Raw genomic sequence first — 13,637 nt, forward strand, 5'->3', positions numbered from 1 at the left:
AAAAAATTACCGCAAAATGTTCATAGATGATAATGAATTGGGAAAATGTTAGTTCGATATGAAACAAAAATAAATGAAAGCCACACACAAGTATCAATGAAATCGATAAGTTTTTTTGGCCTCGATCGAAAACTTTTGGGATAAGAAAAAGATTCAATGCATTTTTAGTACTTTTGTTTTTTTTTTGGCACAGTACTGGTTGATGAATTCCAAGGTTGGCCGCGTCGTTTTAATTGGCTACATGGGAAAAATGAATCGTTTTATAAAATGACAGGGTTACTCTCTCCGATGGGTGCCATCTTCCTGAGATCGGAGAGGATAGGAAGAGGGCTAATTGGATCACAAAGTTTTGAGAAATGAGAAGATAGGAGGATTACAAGGTAATTACAGAGTGTGGAAGGAAATTTGAAAAGTCGCTAGATTCGATTAGTGCTCTTTTAATCATCATCATCCGCTGCAACATCATCATTTGCTTCTGCAACATGAACAGGGGGAGCCGTTATTGGAGCTTTTAGTGTATGGTTTCCCTGAAAAATAAATTGCATTGTAATGTTTAAAAACACTATTCACAGTTGATTTAAGATGTGAAAATTAGTAACGTCGCACAGTAAAATAAGATCAAAATGTAATTATTAAAGATAAAACATGCAGTGAATAAAATTTTGTGGGAATAAACGCACACCGCGAATTCACTTCGAAAATTGAAGCCAATACCGAAAACCAGGCATACAGTTTGAAAGTGTTTGACTTAAGTTATTGCACTCACCTTATACTCTTTTCCAAGATGCTCTGTTGTTCCTTTCCATTGATCAATTTCTGATTTATCAACAGCTCCAATACCCAGATAGGCGCATCCGATGGTGTCATCTCCGGTGCAAGTTCTGAAAATAATTAATTAACTTTATGCTGCGGTCTCAAATTAAAATGTTACCTTTGAGCATCATGTACCGAAATCACAATTGAAGTTTGTGCCAGATCATTCTTTGATGTTCCACAGAGGAACATGACAGCTTCATTGTAAACAGCAGAACATGTATCTGTAAAAATAAGTTGAAAATGTGTTCTCTTCGACGCTTACGGACTCGTCTCGAGTGGGAATGTGTACGGTTAAAGCATTAAGAAACTTGTGGTCCATGTAGTTTTAACAAAATTTTTCGATTTTACTAAAATGCCTTTTTTTTGAATTTTCAGAAATGTTAACAAAGTTTTTAGTGTATGATTTTTTTGCTCAAAGAGCATATTTCAAAGAGCAACTATTGTTTAATATGATTTTAAAGTAATGTCGGTCTGGATAAACCTTGTACATTTTCGCTCGGTATCCTTTATAGGAAATAATTGAACTCACTTTTTATCACTCTTGACGACTTTGTCTGTGTCTTGGCTCCTTGAGTCAACGTGATTTTGACGCAAACGTCTGCAAAAAACTTGATTAGTTATTCGTGTCTTCATGTACATACATTTTTAATGGGAAATGATGTCTCATTTGAGTATCTAAACAACTAGTTTTGTGACGTAAGCCCTCTTAATATTTTTCCTGTTTTTTTCCATTCAAATTCCGTGTGGTTCAGCAGAGTCAGACGATCTTCGTCGTTGCCGATCAAAGGGAAGGAAAATGGGATTAATGTCGGCGGTAGTGTCGTGTATTTTGCAATGACGTGTCCTTCCGTTTCTTCAACTATACGAGAGCACAACACTTTCGAAGCGGTCCGTTTACCCCCAGTTACCCATTCTTCTCCACTAGTATTAAGATTACATACAGCTCATTTTTTATTTACGACTCGCTTTCTTTTTCTATCTCTTTAAGATGAAAAGCATTTGGTTTTGGTTTCTTTCAAGCTCCGTAATAATAAAGCAAATAATTGCTACATACAAGTTTGGCGTCGAGTGGGAGGATGCAAAGACTCTGGGAAACGTCACCGATTTGAACTGATTTAATATTCATTGGTCCTTCTATTTGCAGACTTTTGGGAAATTGAAAACTAGAAACTGGGTTGGAAAATTGAAAAGATCAAGTATATTAGAAAATGATCTAGTATGTAAACGTGAGAAAATGAATTATTGTTCCATGTTTCAGGAAATTGTGGTTTGGTTTTGTTGAAAGAGTTTTATCTGATTAAACATAAAAAATTAAAATATTTAATTAACAAAACATGGATTTTTAAAGGATTGCGATTCTTGCATGATCGAAGCTTTGCAATGTTCATATACAAACAATTGTTTTGGTTGATTTTCAAAAAAAATTATGATAACGGAAAAATAGTTTCTTAAAAACAGAACACTCAAAACAAAAGATAAAAAACTATTTGCCGATTATTTTGATATAAACCATTTTTCATGAAAACCAAGAGAAACTGTGAAATAGGAACTCGCCAGAATGTTTCACCTTCTTCAACTCGAGGTCATACACCTTATCTTTTGAATCCCCGCGCTTCAATAATTCACTGAAAAACTCTATAACTTCTAAAAGCAAGATAAAGCACCATTGTCCATTTAGTGGCCACCAATTTCCCTCAACTAACGATAAATTGCCGCCCATGTCGTCTTCAATTCTGTCATTGCCCCCTATTCCCTTTTCCTATTGTTATTACACTTCCTTCTGGGGTATTTCATTTTCTCAAGCACAAAAAGCGGGTGTAATCTTTCGTTTTTTATTTTATTTAAGGTCTCATTTGAAACGAAATGCATTAGTTGAATGAGCCACAAGCGAAGGCACCCATTATAATGTCAATCTACCTCATTAAAAATGAAAAAGACCGCAGCAGAAATATTGGGAGAAAAGCATTCATTTTGAGGCCCCTAAATGGGCTGTATCGCCATGAACGACTATACACTATTATGGTGAGCAGAAAAGAGCAAAAACGTACCAGGAGCACCAATTAAACCACATTTCGGTAGAGCGTCGACCTTTTTGAGATTGATGGTTAATCTTTTGGAATCCTTCTCAATTATCGATGATGTGTAGATTTTTCCAAGTTTCTGAAATTCGGCGTTTACAGAAGTATAATGGAGGTACAGTTAATCAGCGATGCGCGAAAAAACTTATATCTTAGTGAGATCAGTGAATTCATTGCGATCGGGCACAGTGCACCCATTACAAAATTACAAAGAAATAGTAGGCCACTACGACCTATTTTTTTGATTTCAATATAAATCCCCATAGCCACTATTGTTGATATTCTGCAAAACTCACTTTGGGAACCAATCCTTTGATCTCCTCGATGAACTTGATCTCCTTTTTGGTATTCATTTCACGAATATCTCGAAGTGGGACAGAAGCTTCACCTAAATCAAGAATCAATGCTCATTCTTTTTCTCTTTTTGTTTGTTTTCTATACCTATCACAATCTCTTTTCCCTTAATTCCTCCTCCTGCGTGACATGCTGTAATTATCACAACCTTCGTGTCGAGCTCTTCGTGTGTCACATTGTCAAAGAAGAATTCCTGGAACATTCAAGTATGCAAATAGATGTTGTAGTATTCGGGACCGAAGGGCTATTAGCTCTAATTGTTCTTAGGCACAATATTCTGACTCATGTGTATTTTTTTCTGCTTTTCGCAGATCCCTTCTTTTCAACGACTTATTCTAGACAGGGAATAACAGGAGTCATCGTGATCTTCCGATATCTATGCATACACTAACGTCATCTCTCCCTCTCATTGCACTCGAAAATTTTAATTTAGTGATGCAAGAAAGCACGCAAAAATAGAATCTAGAATTGGTGAGAGCCAGATTTATGCTGTCTTGTCAAGGACCACTCGAGGCAAAAATAGAACCTTCCTAGTTCTTTCCTGCAGGTGGAGAAAATTGGAGGAAAAAGTTAGGAAAAGATCATGCTTGAAGATTGATGAAATGATAAATAACTGATCTTGTGAGTTTAAAAAGAATCTTCTGGAATGGTGCGCGTTCCATTAGTTACAACGGTGCTAAATGGGAAAATCTAATGAAGACTTTTTCACCAGCTTCAACACCTGATATGCAATTTTCAGCGCTTTCCCACTGTCTTTTCTCCGAATATTTCAAAAATTACCAATATTTTTCCCAGTCTAGTGATTCTGAAAACTTACATGATTGAACAATGGATCCCTTCCACGTTTTGTCTCCGACGTCTGTTCTTTTCCTCCTTTCAATCCTGGTATGCTAACCTTGCACAATGCATGAATCTCCATTTCTGGTTTCAGTTCGCCGGCTAATGCTGAAAATTGAATCAATGTTTATTGGTCCGTGGGCTTGTCGTTTTATGCTCCAATCACCATTCCCCTCATCCCCGGTGGTAATCTGATTGTGCCGCCAAAAACTCTTTGAGCATGAGAGCATGAGCAACGATCAGTCCCCCTCCCCATATTCCACTAATTCGCTATTCATATTTTCTTCCCCTCAATAGGCTCACTCTTTTCTTTCCCCCTTTTTCAATATCCAATTGCATGTTAATTCGAACCGGAACAACGTCTCCGTCTTCGTCTTTTTATGGGGCTCTCCGTGAATAATATGAGGTATTGCTCTCAAGTTCAAGAGTAAGAGTAGTTGTCAACAAAACAGATATGACCAACTTGTCAGTTCTCATATCAATTTTGAAAAAGGATTAAAGCACTTTTGTTGATAGGAGGTCCGTACCTAGGGGCTTAAAATAGATCTGTGTTCAGATGAAGTATAATCCTATTTTAAATGATAACTATTAAAATAAGATAAATTGAGCATGTAACTCAGAGATGTGAGGCGTATTTATTCGAATTTTTAATTAGAATTTTATATGGAAAAACAGAGTTAAATTTCGGAAAAATACACTTACTTCTAATTGAGAATTTCTAATAAAATTTGATGCTATGTAGGACCAATTTTTCATACCTTTAAATTAAAGTGAAGTTTTTTTCAGAAAGTACTAACTTATGTATGTATATCTGTATATAATATCGATTGAAGAAATCACTCTATACAATTTTCTAAAAAATTTGCCGCGCATCCCTAAAAAATTCCAGACAGTTCTTCAAATACCCGTTCTCATCAATCACCGTTTTTTTCGGTATACGATATATCAAACGTTTTCGAATTTCTAGGAAATAACCATAATTCTGAAAGACGTTTCTCATAGAAAGTCACGAGACTAACCCCCGCCGCCAACCCACCCTCACTCGGTTGGTCGTAAAAAACCCTCTAGAAAAAAGCTGGTGGAGGTCCCTTGGCACATCACAAATTGACTATGTAACGGGTTTTTATGGCGTCTCACGAATGTACATACAGAAAGGCGAAAAGTGCACCCAATTCCTGGGCAAGTGTGAAAGGATGAGTAAGTATTCCCGCATTGGGTAAATCCAAAAAACCCAGCCCTACGAACTTTGCTATTTGATGTGTGTACCTCATCAAAGCGCATGTGCATTTCTAATTACTTGCTCACAGACCGACAGATCTCAGACGATGTCCCCGCTTCTTTTTTTGGGTTGACAAGTTGAGAAAGAAAGATCGTCTTCTCATTTCAGAGAACTCAGAGCACTCAGGAGGCCACGTGGGAAATGTTGAAATGAATGGAAAGAGGCTGTTTGGTCGGTGGGAAAAGCCATATATCTTTGGAATACATGAAGGCCACGTTTCAAATAGATTTATGATAGATTCCTGGACTAGTTGATGGATTGTATCAGGAAAATGCACAAAAAAAAAGCAAAGCGGTGAACGATTTCTCGTAGAAATCTTATATTAATCATTTCAAGGATGCCGGGGGTTCAGGCGGGCCAAAAAATGCATTATTCAGTTTGTTGTGAACGTTTTGATAAATTTGAATATGCAATTATTGCAGGGTATTAAATACACCGTAAATTCCTTATTTTTCATTTTAAACGTTCATGTTTATTTTTTACCAAAATGAATCAAATCTATCTGAAACAACTTTATTTTTATTTTCCCTCAAAGCTTGCACGTACATATGTGATGTTTCGAAAACTTGCAGAATTCAAAAGATTACGTGCAAAATTAGTAGAAAACATGGATCTTAGAGCTTCACGCTTTTTCCTTTTCCCCCTTCTTATTTTGCTTTGTATTTCCAAAAACTTTTATTTTTCGTGCATTAAAAATGAATTCAATGGGACCTTTCGGCCACCCTTCAATTACATATTCCAAGTTGCTTCACTCCCTTTTCTACCCTACACTGGTTTTTGTGGGTGCTTTTCTGAGATTCCCGTGGGATTCTAATCTCAACTGCCTTCAACTTTCAAATGTTTCTTATGTCGAAGGATTTTGGCTTTCGACGTGTTTTTTTGTTTAGTTCTATGAAAAGCTCTCCCCCTTCCTTCTCGCTAAAAAAAAGTTTCAAAAGAAGAAGAGAAGAGGAGACATAGATGGTTAGTTGATCGAGCACTTCACAAGTCTAGGTTGGAGGACATAATTGGTCAAGGACCGCAGTGGGTGCTACAACACGGAACCACTCGGACCACACTTTTCCTTCTTATCGCTTCTGCAGACTGACCAAGATTGATGAGATTTTCGAAGTCGGAAAAAGAGAATTTGAAACTTTAAATGTGGAATATCGTTAGTGATAGTTAACATAAATACTCCCATAATAGTCAAACAAAACTGAATATCATAATCAAACACCCCAAAAATGTTCAGATCTTTCAAAGTTATTTTTGTCAAAATTGTGGAAAATTGCCAAGCATTCGAAAAATTCAGAAAATTTTAGTTGGTTTGGACCCGCTTTTGTTTTCATAAATTAAAACATAATTAAAATATAAAAAATTGTAGAAAAAACTGCTTTGGTCGTCTTCATTATAAATTAATTGGAATGTAAATTTAAAAAAATTAAGCGTTTTCAAAAAAATACTTTTAATACGACATTTGGTCTTTTTAAGCCAGAATTATTATTTCCATTTTGCGAAAAAATTAATTAAATCGGAAAAAATCTCTCCAGGATTCTTGTTTTACTTACAGTTCTGAATGTTCCAAATAATCATTTCAGTATCTTCATAACAGTCAAAATTTCAGTCTACCACTACTTTTTAACTCTTTAATCCCTCTCTAAATTTTGTCTCATCGTGGCAAAAAAGATGAGATTAGATAAAAGAAGGTTGTTGCAAAATAGATGGATTCGTGACGGAGAGAAGCGCGACACGTCATTTGCATGCCACAAAGGGAGCCCGAAAAAAGAGTTTAAACAATTCGTAAAGCCTCGGAGCATCATGTAAAAGTTACATCATTTTAGAATGGAAATATCACAAAGAAATAAGAAACGCAGAGAAAGGTCAAAACTTGTGGAAACCCGCAGAATAAAATACTTGCCTTCAATTTTTGTGACTGTAACGCGTAAACGCTTTCGAACTGCAAAGTACAGCAGTGAACAATGGAGTAGACCGAGACCTCGAGGTTGTTGAGGTGTTGGGCTTGAACTTGAAGCGACACTCTAAAAATTATATTTTCCATTTAATATTCAGATTAAAGGTTTACCAACCGTTTTGTGAATAGCTGTATTGTTATTTTCAATGATAATTGGAGCATTTGGAGAATAAAGAGAAGGATCAAGTCCATGAGCAATTGGATCTTCAGTGTCAGAGCTTGATTTGCTGGTGATCTGAAATGAATTACCCTTGTTTATTCGATAAATGTTTTTCGGTTCTCATGTCGCAAACACCTTTTTTGTTTTTTTTTAACATTTGAACCATGGTCTTTTAAATCAATTTCAAGGCTTGTCCGATTCAAATCAAAAGGATTTCCCCATATAAATATATCAGAAATCAAAAATGCACTTAAAAAAGAGTTGAGTCTTATTCAAGTATCTGAGCGTGTTTTTCCTATTCGTCTCAATTCGGAAATCATCACCACACGCAAAGCAGCAAAACAACTGCAAAGAAAACAGGAAGAGATTGCATGTCTGGGAACGCGTGAATTATAAACAACTGCTTTGGGTTTTTGTCAGAGTTGATGATATGGTGAAGGGCGGCAAGTGGCACTGATAAATTCATACTCAATTTCCCAGAATCCCCAGTATCCAAAATTTCAATTTTATTTCAACTTCTCTGATTTTCTATATTTCTTTTTAAAATAGAAGAAAATCTGATTATATATTGTTTTGACGATCGTCACGATCTTGTGACCAATTTCCAATTTGCCTCCAAACAAGCTACAGTATCCAAAAAATGGTGGCATGACACAGCCAACAAAACAATCAAATCAGTATTGCTAACGAACCAAAATTTTGTTCGTTTTCTCATTTTATCGGTGAAAATCCAATTTTTGGTGACGTTGTAAACAAAAGGAAACGAAGGCGTTATCGTCGCCCCGTCATCAGCTTCTCCCTTTTTCTCGGTGTGGTCGGGGGAGCACAGGAAAAAAATTCCACTGTCATCGGGCCTCGAAATTTGATTTTCTTTTCGCAAAAAACCGCAGTTTTGCTTCGTTTTTTCACTCTTTTTGCTGTCACACACGGATTCGTTCTTCCAAAGGATAAATTTCTCTAGGACGCCCTCGCTGACGGCGTGGGGAGTGCACACACTCAACTGCATATGAATAAGAAATTTGAAGAAAAGGTCCATCGGAAGTAAAGATGACGAGTTTTGTTGGAACAGACAGGCGGTAAAACGAAACGAATGACAAATTATCGCTGGATATTCGATCCCAGTGATGTCAAAGGTCTGATCATTGTGCTGTAGACCAAGGGAAGACCAAGAAGAGAAATTGGAGAATCTAATGCGTAAATCTCCAAAAACAACGTCTTGCACTTATTTGAACCCTGTGCTTTAGATATCCGTGGAACCCATTAATTATAAGACATGGGTTACAACATTTACAGAGCTGACTTCCTTGTGATTCATCCAAGTTAATTCTAAGAAAGTGCAATCTTTATTTAGTTCCTACACTTTCATTCAATTTTTCAACATACGTATCCTCTGCTTTTTTCTAAAATTTTGCATCCCAATGCTCTATACAACTAGCACCTCAAAATTACCCACTTCCGCCCAACAGCATCAGCTCCTCTCATTTGCTGCTCGTTTTGTCTATGTGCTTCTTTTTTTCTACTGCTCTTCGGAGGGGAGCTCGTCGACGCATAAAACTCGAATTAATTTTCCACTTTTTTCGAGGCGACGAGGAGCAGCCGAGAAAGCACAACGACGGCTCCTGAAGCAAAAAAAGAAGTTGTTGTGAAGAGTGCCCTCGTTGGCTCATCATTGGTTGATTGAACCCCTTTTCAGTGTCACGTGTGCTTCAGTAGTAGCACCTCAAAATGTGACGAAGAGGCATCCGTGAAGCTTCTCCACTCCAAATTCGATAGTATGTGTTTGAAATATGAGAGCACCACCAGCAAAAAAAGAATGGCGACGGAGCACTCAACCAGATCAAATGGTTTTTTGACACTCTAAACTGCTCTTGGGCACTCTCTACTTCCAACAGAGGAAAAAAGATGAAAAGGGCGTTCTCAGTAATAGTCTCTTATTATAGACACTGAAAGAGAAAAAATAAATGCTCGCCGTATAATTAAATATTGAGTCTCTCAATACCAAGCACAGCTGCCCACTGATTTCGTATCTAGAATCTAAAATTATAGTCAACCGTGTTCGGGTGGAAAAACAATGATGAGGAAGTGTACTTGTGTTATTTTTTTGTGAAAAACAAAAAACAAAATAAAAAAAAATGATTAGCATAATCTTGATTATTATTACCACTTGCATTCCAATAAGATCAAATTTGATAAAAAAGAACACAGAATTTCAAATGTTTTGCCAAAAGCTATGTAGTTATAAAAATACCAATTACTTATTTGAAGAATAACTTAGATTCCTTCACTGTACAAAAATTTATTGATTGAAACATGTGAAACTTTGTAAGTCACAGTTTTTCGAAACCAAGGGATTTTTTAATTTTATTAAAAGCATTTCAAAAGTTAAGTTTTGATTTTCCCCAATTTGAAGCTCCATCAAACTTTCAGTCTACAGAATCAATTTCCGAATTTTTCACCGGAACCAGTGTCTATAATTTGATAATATAAATTGTTCAACGTGATCATTTGTGACTCATAAGCTAGTTTAACTCCCACTGAAAAAGCAGAATGGGAAATGAGAAGAATCACCGATGGATTAAAATGGACACTAAGGATTAGTGCGTTAGAATCCCTTCATCGTCGCGTCGTTTGCATTATTATTGCAACTCTTTTGCCCATTTTTTCTTTTTCTTAAGAATGCATTCCCACGTGACAAATACTCAAAACTTGAAGAGGAATTTGACGCCTGATAAACAGAGTGACGTGGGAACGAGAAACAGAACGCCTCTCAAATTTGCTCGTTTTCTAAAAAATTTCAAAACCTCAAAAATCGAAAAGCTTGCGTTGGCCTACGGAAGTGACTCCCAACATCCGGTCTATCCCCGCTACTTCTTTTTTTAGCTTCACTAATAGACTGCCAAAATATATATCAAGCAGGTTAATTTCCTGTTTTCAATACAATATGAGAATATATATTCTAGATATGTTTTCTGTTTGATATATTCATATACTTACAGTAATTCTGTGACATAAAGGAAATATGAAATTTTTTTGAAGATTAATAAATAAGCCTGTTCAAATTAAACATTTGACTTATGATTTATGCATCTTCTTGTTTCCTTAGAGATGTATACGAATGAGAAGATGCTCACGAGGAACTCACCTCCTCAAGCGGAAAAATCTTAATGCATACTATTTGACTTAGACACCCCGAAGACTTCAATAACTAACCTGTTCAATGGACGGTGAATGGACTGAAAACTTTGACATTCGACGTGGTTGGGGTGGTGGTGCAATGAGAATTTCAGGTGATATCCTTCGAATTTCTTCTGGAGGTGTTACCACTACAGGATCTTCATATTCGACGACTTCTCCATCATCTCCTTCTTCTTCTTCTTCTTGAGCATAGTCTTCTTCAACAACTTCACTCTCATCGACATCTTCTTCTTCGTAGAATTCAGGCTCATCTGGAGTTGGATCAGGTGTAAGTGATACTGGTGATAATGAACATTGAGAGTTTCCAGGCCCATTATGTGCAAGACTTGTGAGATTACTAAGTTCAGCAGTTGGTGGTCTCGGAAGTTGTCTCCCAGACGGCCTTCGTTCCAAATGCGGTGCCGCACTTGGGCACCTGTATTCGGGGGATAATGGTGGCGGAGTCGGAAGGATCCTTGGCGAGCTGCTTCTTCTTAAATGTGTGTCTGGAGGCATCGGTAATCTTCGTCTGCATGTTGGCTCCAAAAGTGCCGGATAGGTTGACAGATGACGCTGCTGCGGTTGATGCATTGGCGGCGTGATCGCAGGCGAACGCGTCGACGAATCCGGGGTATGAGGTAGAGAGCGGATTTTGGGAAATTGTGGCTGAAAATTAATACATTTTGAAACTAGACTCTAGATTATGAGCTGATGCAAGGTGAAAAAGAAAACAAATAGTTACTGGAATAGTTTTTATATGAACTGTAAAAACCTTACATTGTAATTATTTTCTAAAAACATGACCTTAAAAAAGAAAACAAAACATTATAGTTCTAGACATCTAGATATTTTTATTTGATGAGAACACGCTGAAAAGGATCTAAACAACAAAAAAAATAATCAGAAAAAAGGAAAGGCGAAGAGTAGAATCTATAAAGAATGTCACGTGTCATCACCAGAGTGAAGTAGTAAGGACGCTTCGGCGACGGAGGGAGGGGCTCGCGGAAAACAAAACAAAAAGTGACCAAAACTTGTAAAGTGGCTGAAAAATAAGAAAATAAGGCGGACGTAGAGACAAGGAGCTGTGCTGTAGAAGCGGTGAAGACACAAGATAAAGCTGAAGAAAGGAGGAGCTGCTCCTGCCCCACACACACACTCACATATACGGAGAGATTGCCAGAGAGCAGTAGAGCAGTATTCTGAGGAGAATTGGGGCGGGGCGCCGGTCTCTATATAAAGCTGTGCTCTCTAGGAATGGGCGGGATTGTCTAGTTTAGGAAGATCGGAAAAGCCGTCGAAACACTGAAGAGCATATCTGAAAATGTTTGCAAAAGTGGAACTATTAGTGGAAAACATGCGAAGGATATGTGAATTGAAGCGGAACAGAATGGAAGTTTACAGGTTCATGAAAAAGAAAAAAAAGAAAAGAGAATGAGAAATGATTCATTTGGTATGCAACACCACAATATATACACCCAAACTCAACATCCCAAATGTTTTTAGTTTTTTTTTGTATGAAAAAAGGAGAGGTCAAAAGTTTAGGGGGAATAGGAAATTTAGTAAAAGAATGACAAATCAGCAATTATAGACTAAAGCTTTTTATAATAACATGTCGAATACATGGAGACATAAACCTTAAGAAGGACATCAATTGTTACATCGTAGTTTAGTTATCGTAACTGGTATTTACCAAGCTAGAAATTCGTTGAAAGTACAGTAATCTGGAAAAGTGCACTTTTCTAGACTTGTTAATCACGCATTGACGGTATATCATGAAATAAACTGTGATTATAAAATATTAAATAACGGATCCATTTCGTTGTATTGCTGAAACAAATACAAACTACAATATACAGTAGAAATAATATGTATAGGGCCTATATTTGGCATTGAACCAACATCTTTTATGTCATTTAGGCCGTTTTAAATTAAACCTAACCAGGTCACAAGAATACTCGAAAATATGCTCCACCTCTATCTCGCTTTATTTTCGTTTTTTCATCCAATTTCCTTGTATTTTCAGTATGCTTTCGTTCTTTTCTTGAACATTCTCACGAATATAATAAAGTAATACAAAATAAACCGAAAATCCCAAAAGAATACCATTTTGAAGAAATCATCTAGTTTACAACTTCAACGAGGTCATGGCTAGATCGTGTGAAGCTTGTTGGAAAACGCTTCTGAAAAATGAGAAATAGAAAAATAGAAACATTTTAATATACATATATGCTATTGGTAATGTATGTTCCAAACGGAGTGACGAAAAATAGCATACAAACCGGTAGAGCACGGTAAGGTCAAGTGAGGAGCAAGGCGACAAAGAGCCCCGACGCCTCGCCCGGATCAAATGTCTAGTTAAACTTCTATTATTAAACAAAACTTGTCTACACTTATTGTCGTACACATGTTTTCAATTTTCCATCTTGTTTTTGTTTTGAAATCGACGCAAAAGTGCGAGATCTAAGTGTTTTTCGAAATGGAAATTGAAAAACATTTCATAAGTTTAGTGCTGGAAGAAGTGTCGAAATAGACAACAAATTATTTATGTGGGAAGTTTTTGTGTTCGCTTTCTTGTTATTTGTGATTCTTTATATGAAATATCTTTAAACAATGTTTTTTAAAACGTTTTGAGGGCAATTTTTACCTTATGTTTAAAAAGTTTGTTTAAAAAAAATTCGACTACAATTCGCAGTAGTCCGAATCAAACAGAATCTAGAAATTGAATTATACATAATGGATAATAAAGATTTTTTCAAAAAATCTAAATCTAATAAATTACCGTGGGGATTTCGAAGAAAAAGGCTAAAAATTATGTGATATCTTACACTCAACATGTCTTCGCTTCTGAAAATAATTTGTTGACTCAATTTCAGTTAAAAAAAACTGCATTCTGAGAAAGTAAAAAAAGTTGTTTTCAGAAGGAAAAGGTCAAAAAGCATACACATATACATGTCATAACATGAATTCGGAAGTGCAACATCAACTCTA

General features: G+C 36.4%; 1 protein-coding gene and 1 long non-coding RNA gene across 2 annotated transcripts; both read right to left on the minus strand.

Moving 5' to 3' along the window:
- Positions 1 to 6: 6 nt before the first annotated feature.
- On the minus strand, positions 7 to 11,315 carry sue-1 (C2 domain-containing protein). Its single transcript, NM_059682.6, has 11 exons — positions 10,686 to 11,315; positions 7,431 to 7,550; positions 7,262 to 7,382; positions 4,066 to 4,193; positions 3,336 to 3,441; positions 3,191 to 3,282; positions 2,865 to 2,976; positions 1,346 to 1,414; positions 932 to 1,037; positions 767 to 881; positions 7 to 527 (listed from the first exon to the last, which is right to left on the minus strand). The coding sequence occupies exons 1-11, from the start codon at positions 11,238 to 11,240 to the stop codon at positions 438 to 440; spliced, it is 1,614 nt and encodes a 537-aa protein (NP_492083.2). The 5' UTR covers positions 11,241 to 11,315; the 3' UTR covers positions 7 to 437.
- Positions 11,316 to 12,076: 761 nt separating this feature from the next.
- linc-141 lies at positions 12,077 to 12,310 on the minus strand. The gene has a single exon (NR_101579.1). It is a non-coding gene; the product is annotated as a long non-coding RNA linc-141 (long non-coding RNA).
- Between the last annotated feature and the right edge of the window lie 1,327 nt (positions 12,311 to 13,637).

Source organism: Caenorhabditis elegans, chromosome I (assembly GCF_000002985.6).
Source record: "Caenorhabditis elegans chromosome I".
In the NCBI taxonomy this organism is placed as follows: Eukaryota; Metazoa; Nematoda; class Chromadorea; order Rhabditida; family Rhabditidae; genus Caenorhabditis; species Caenorhabditis elegans.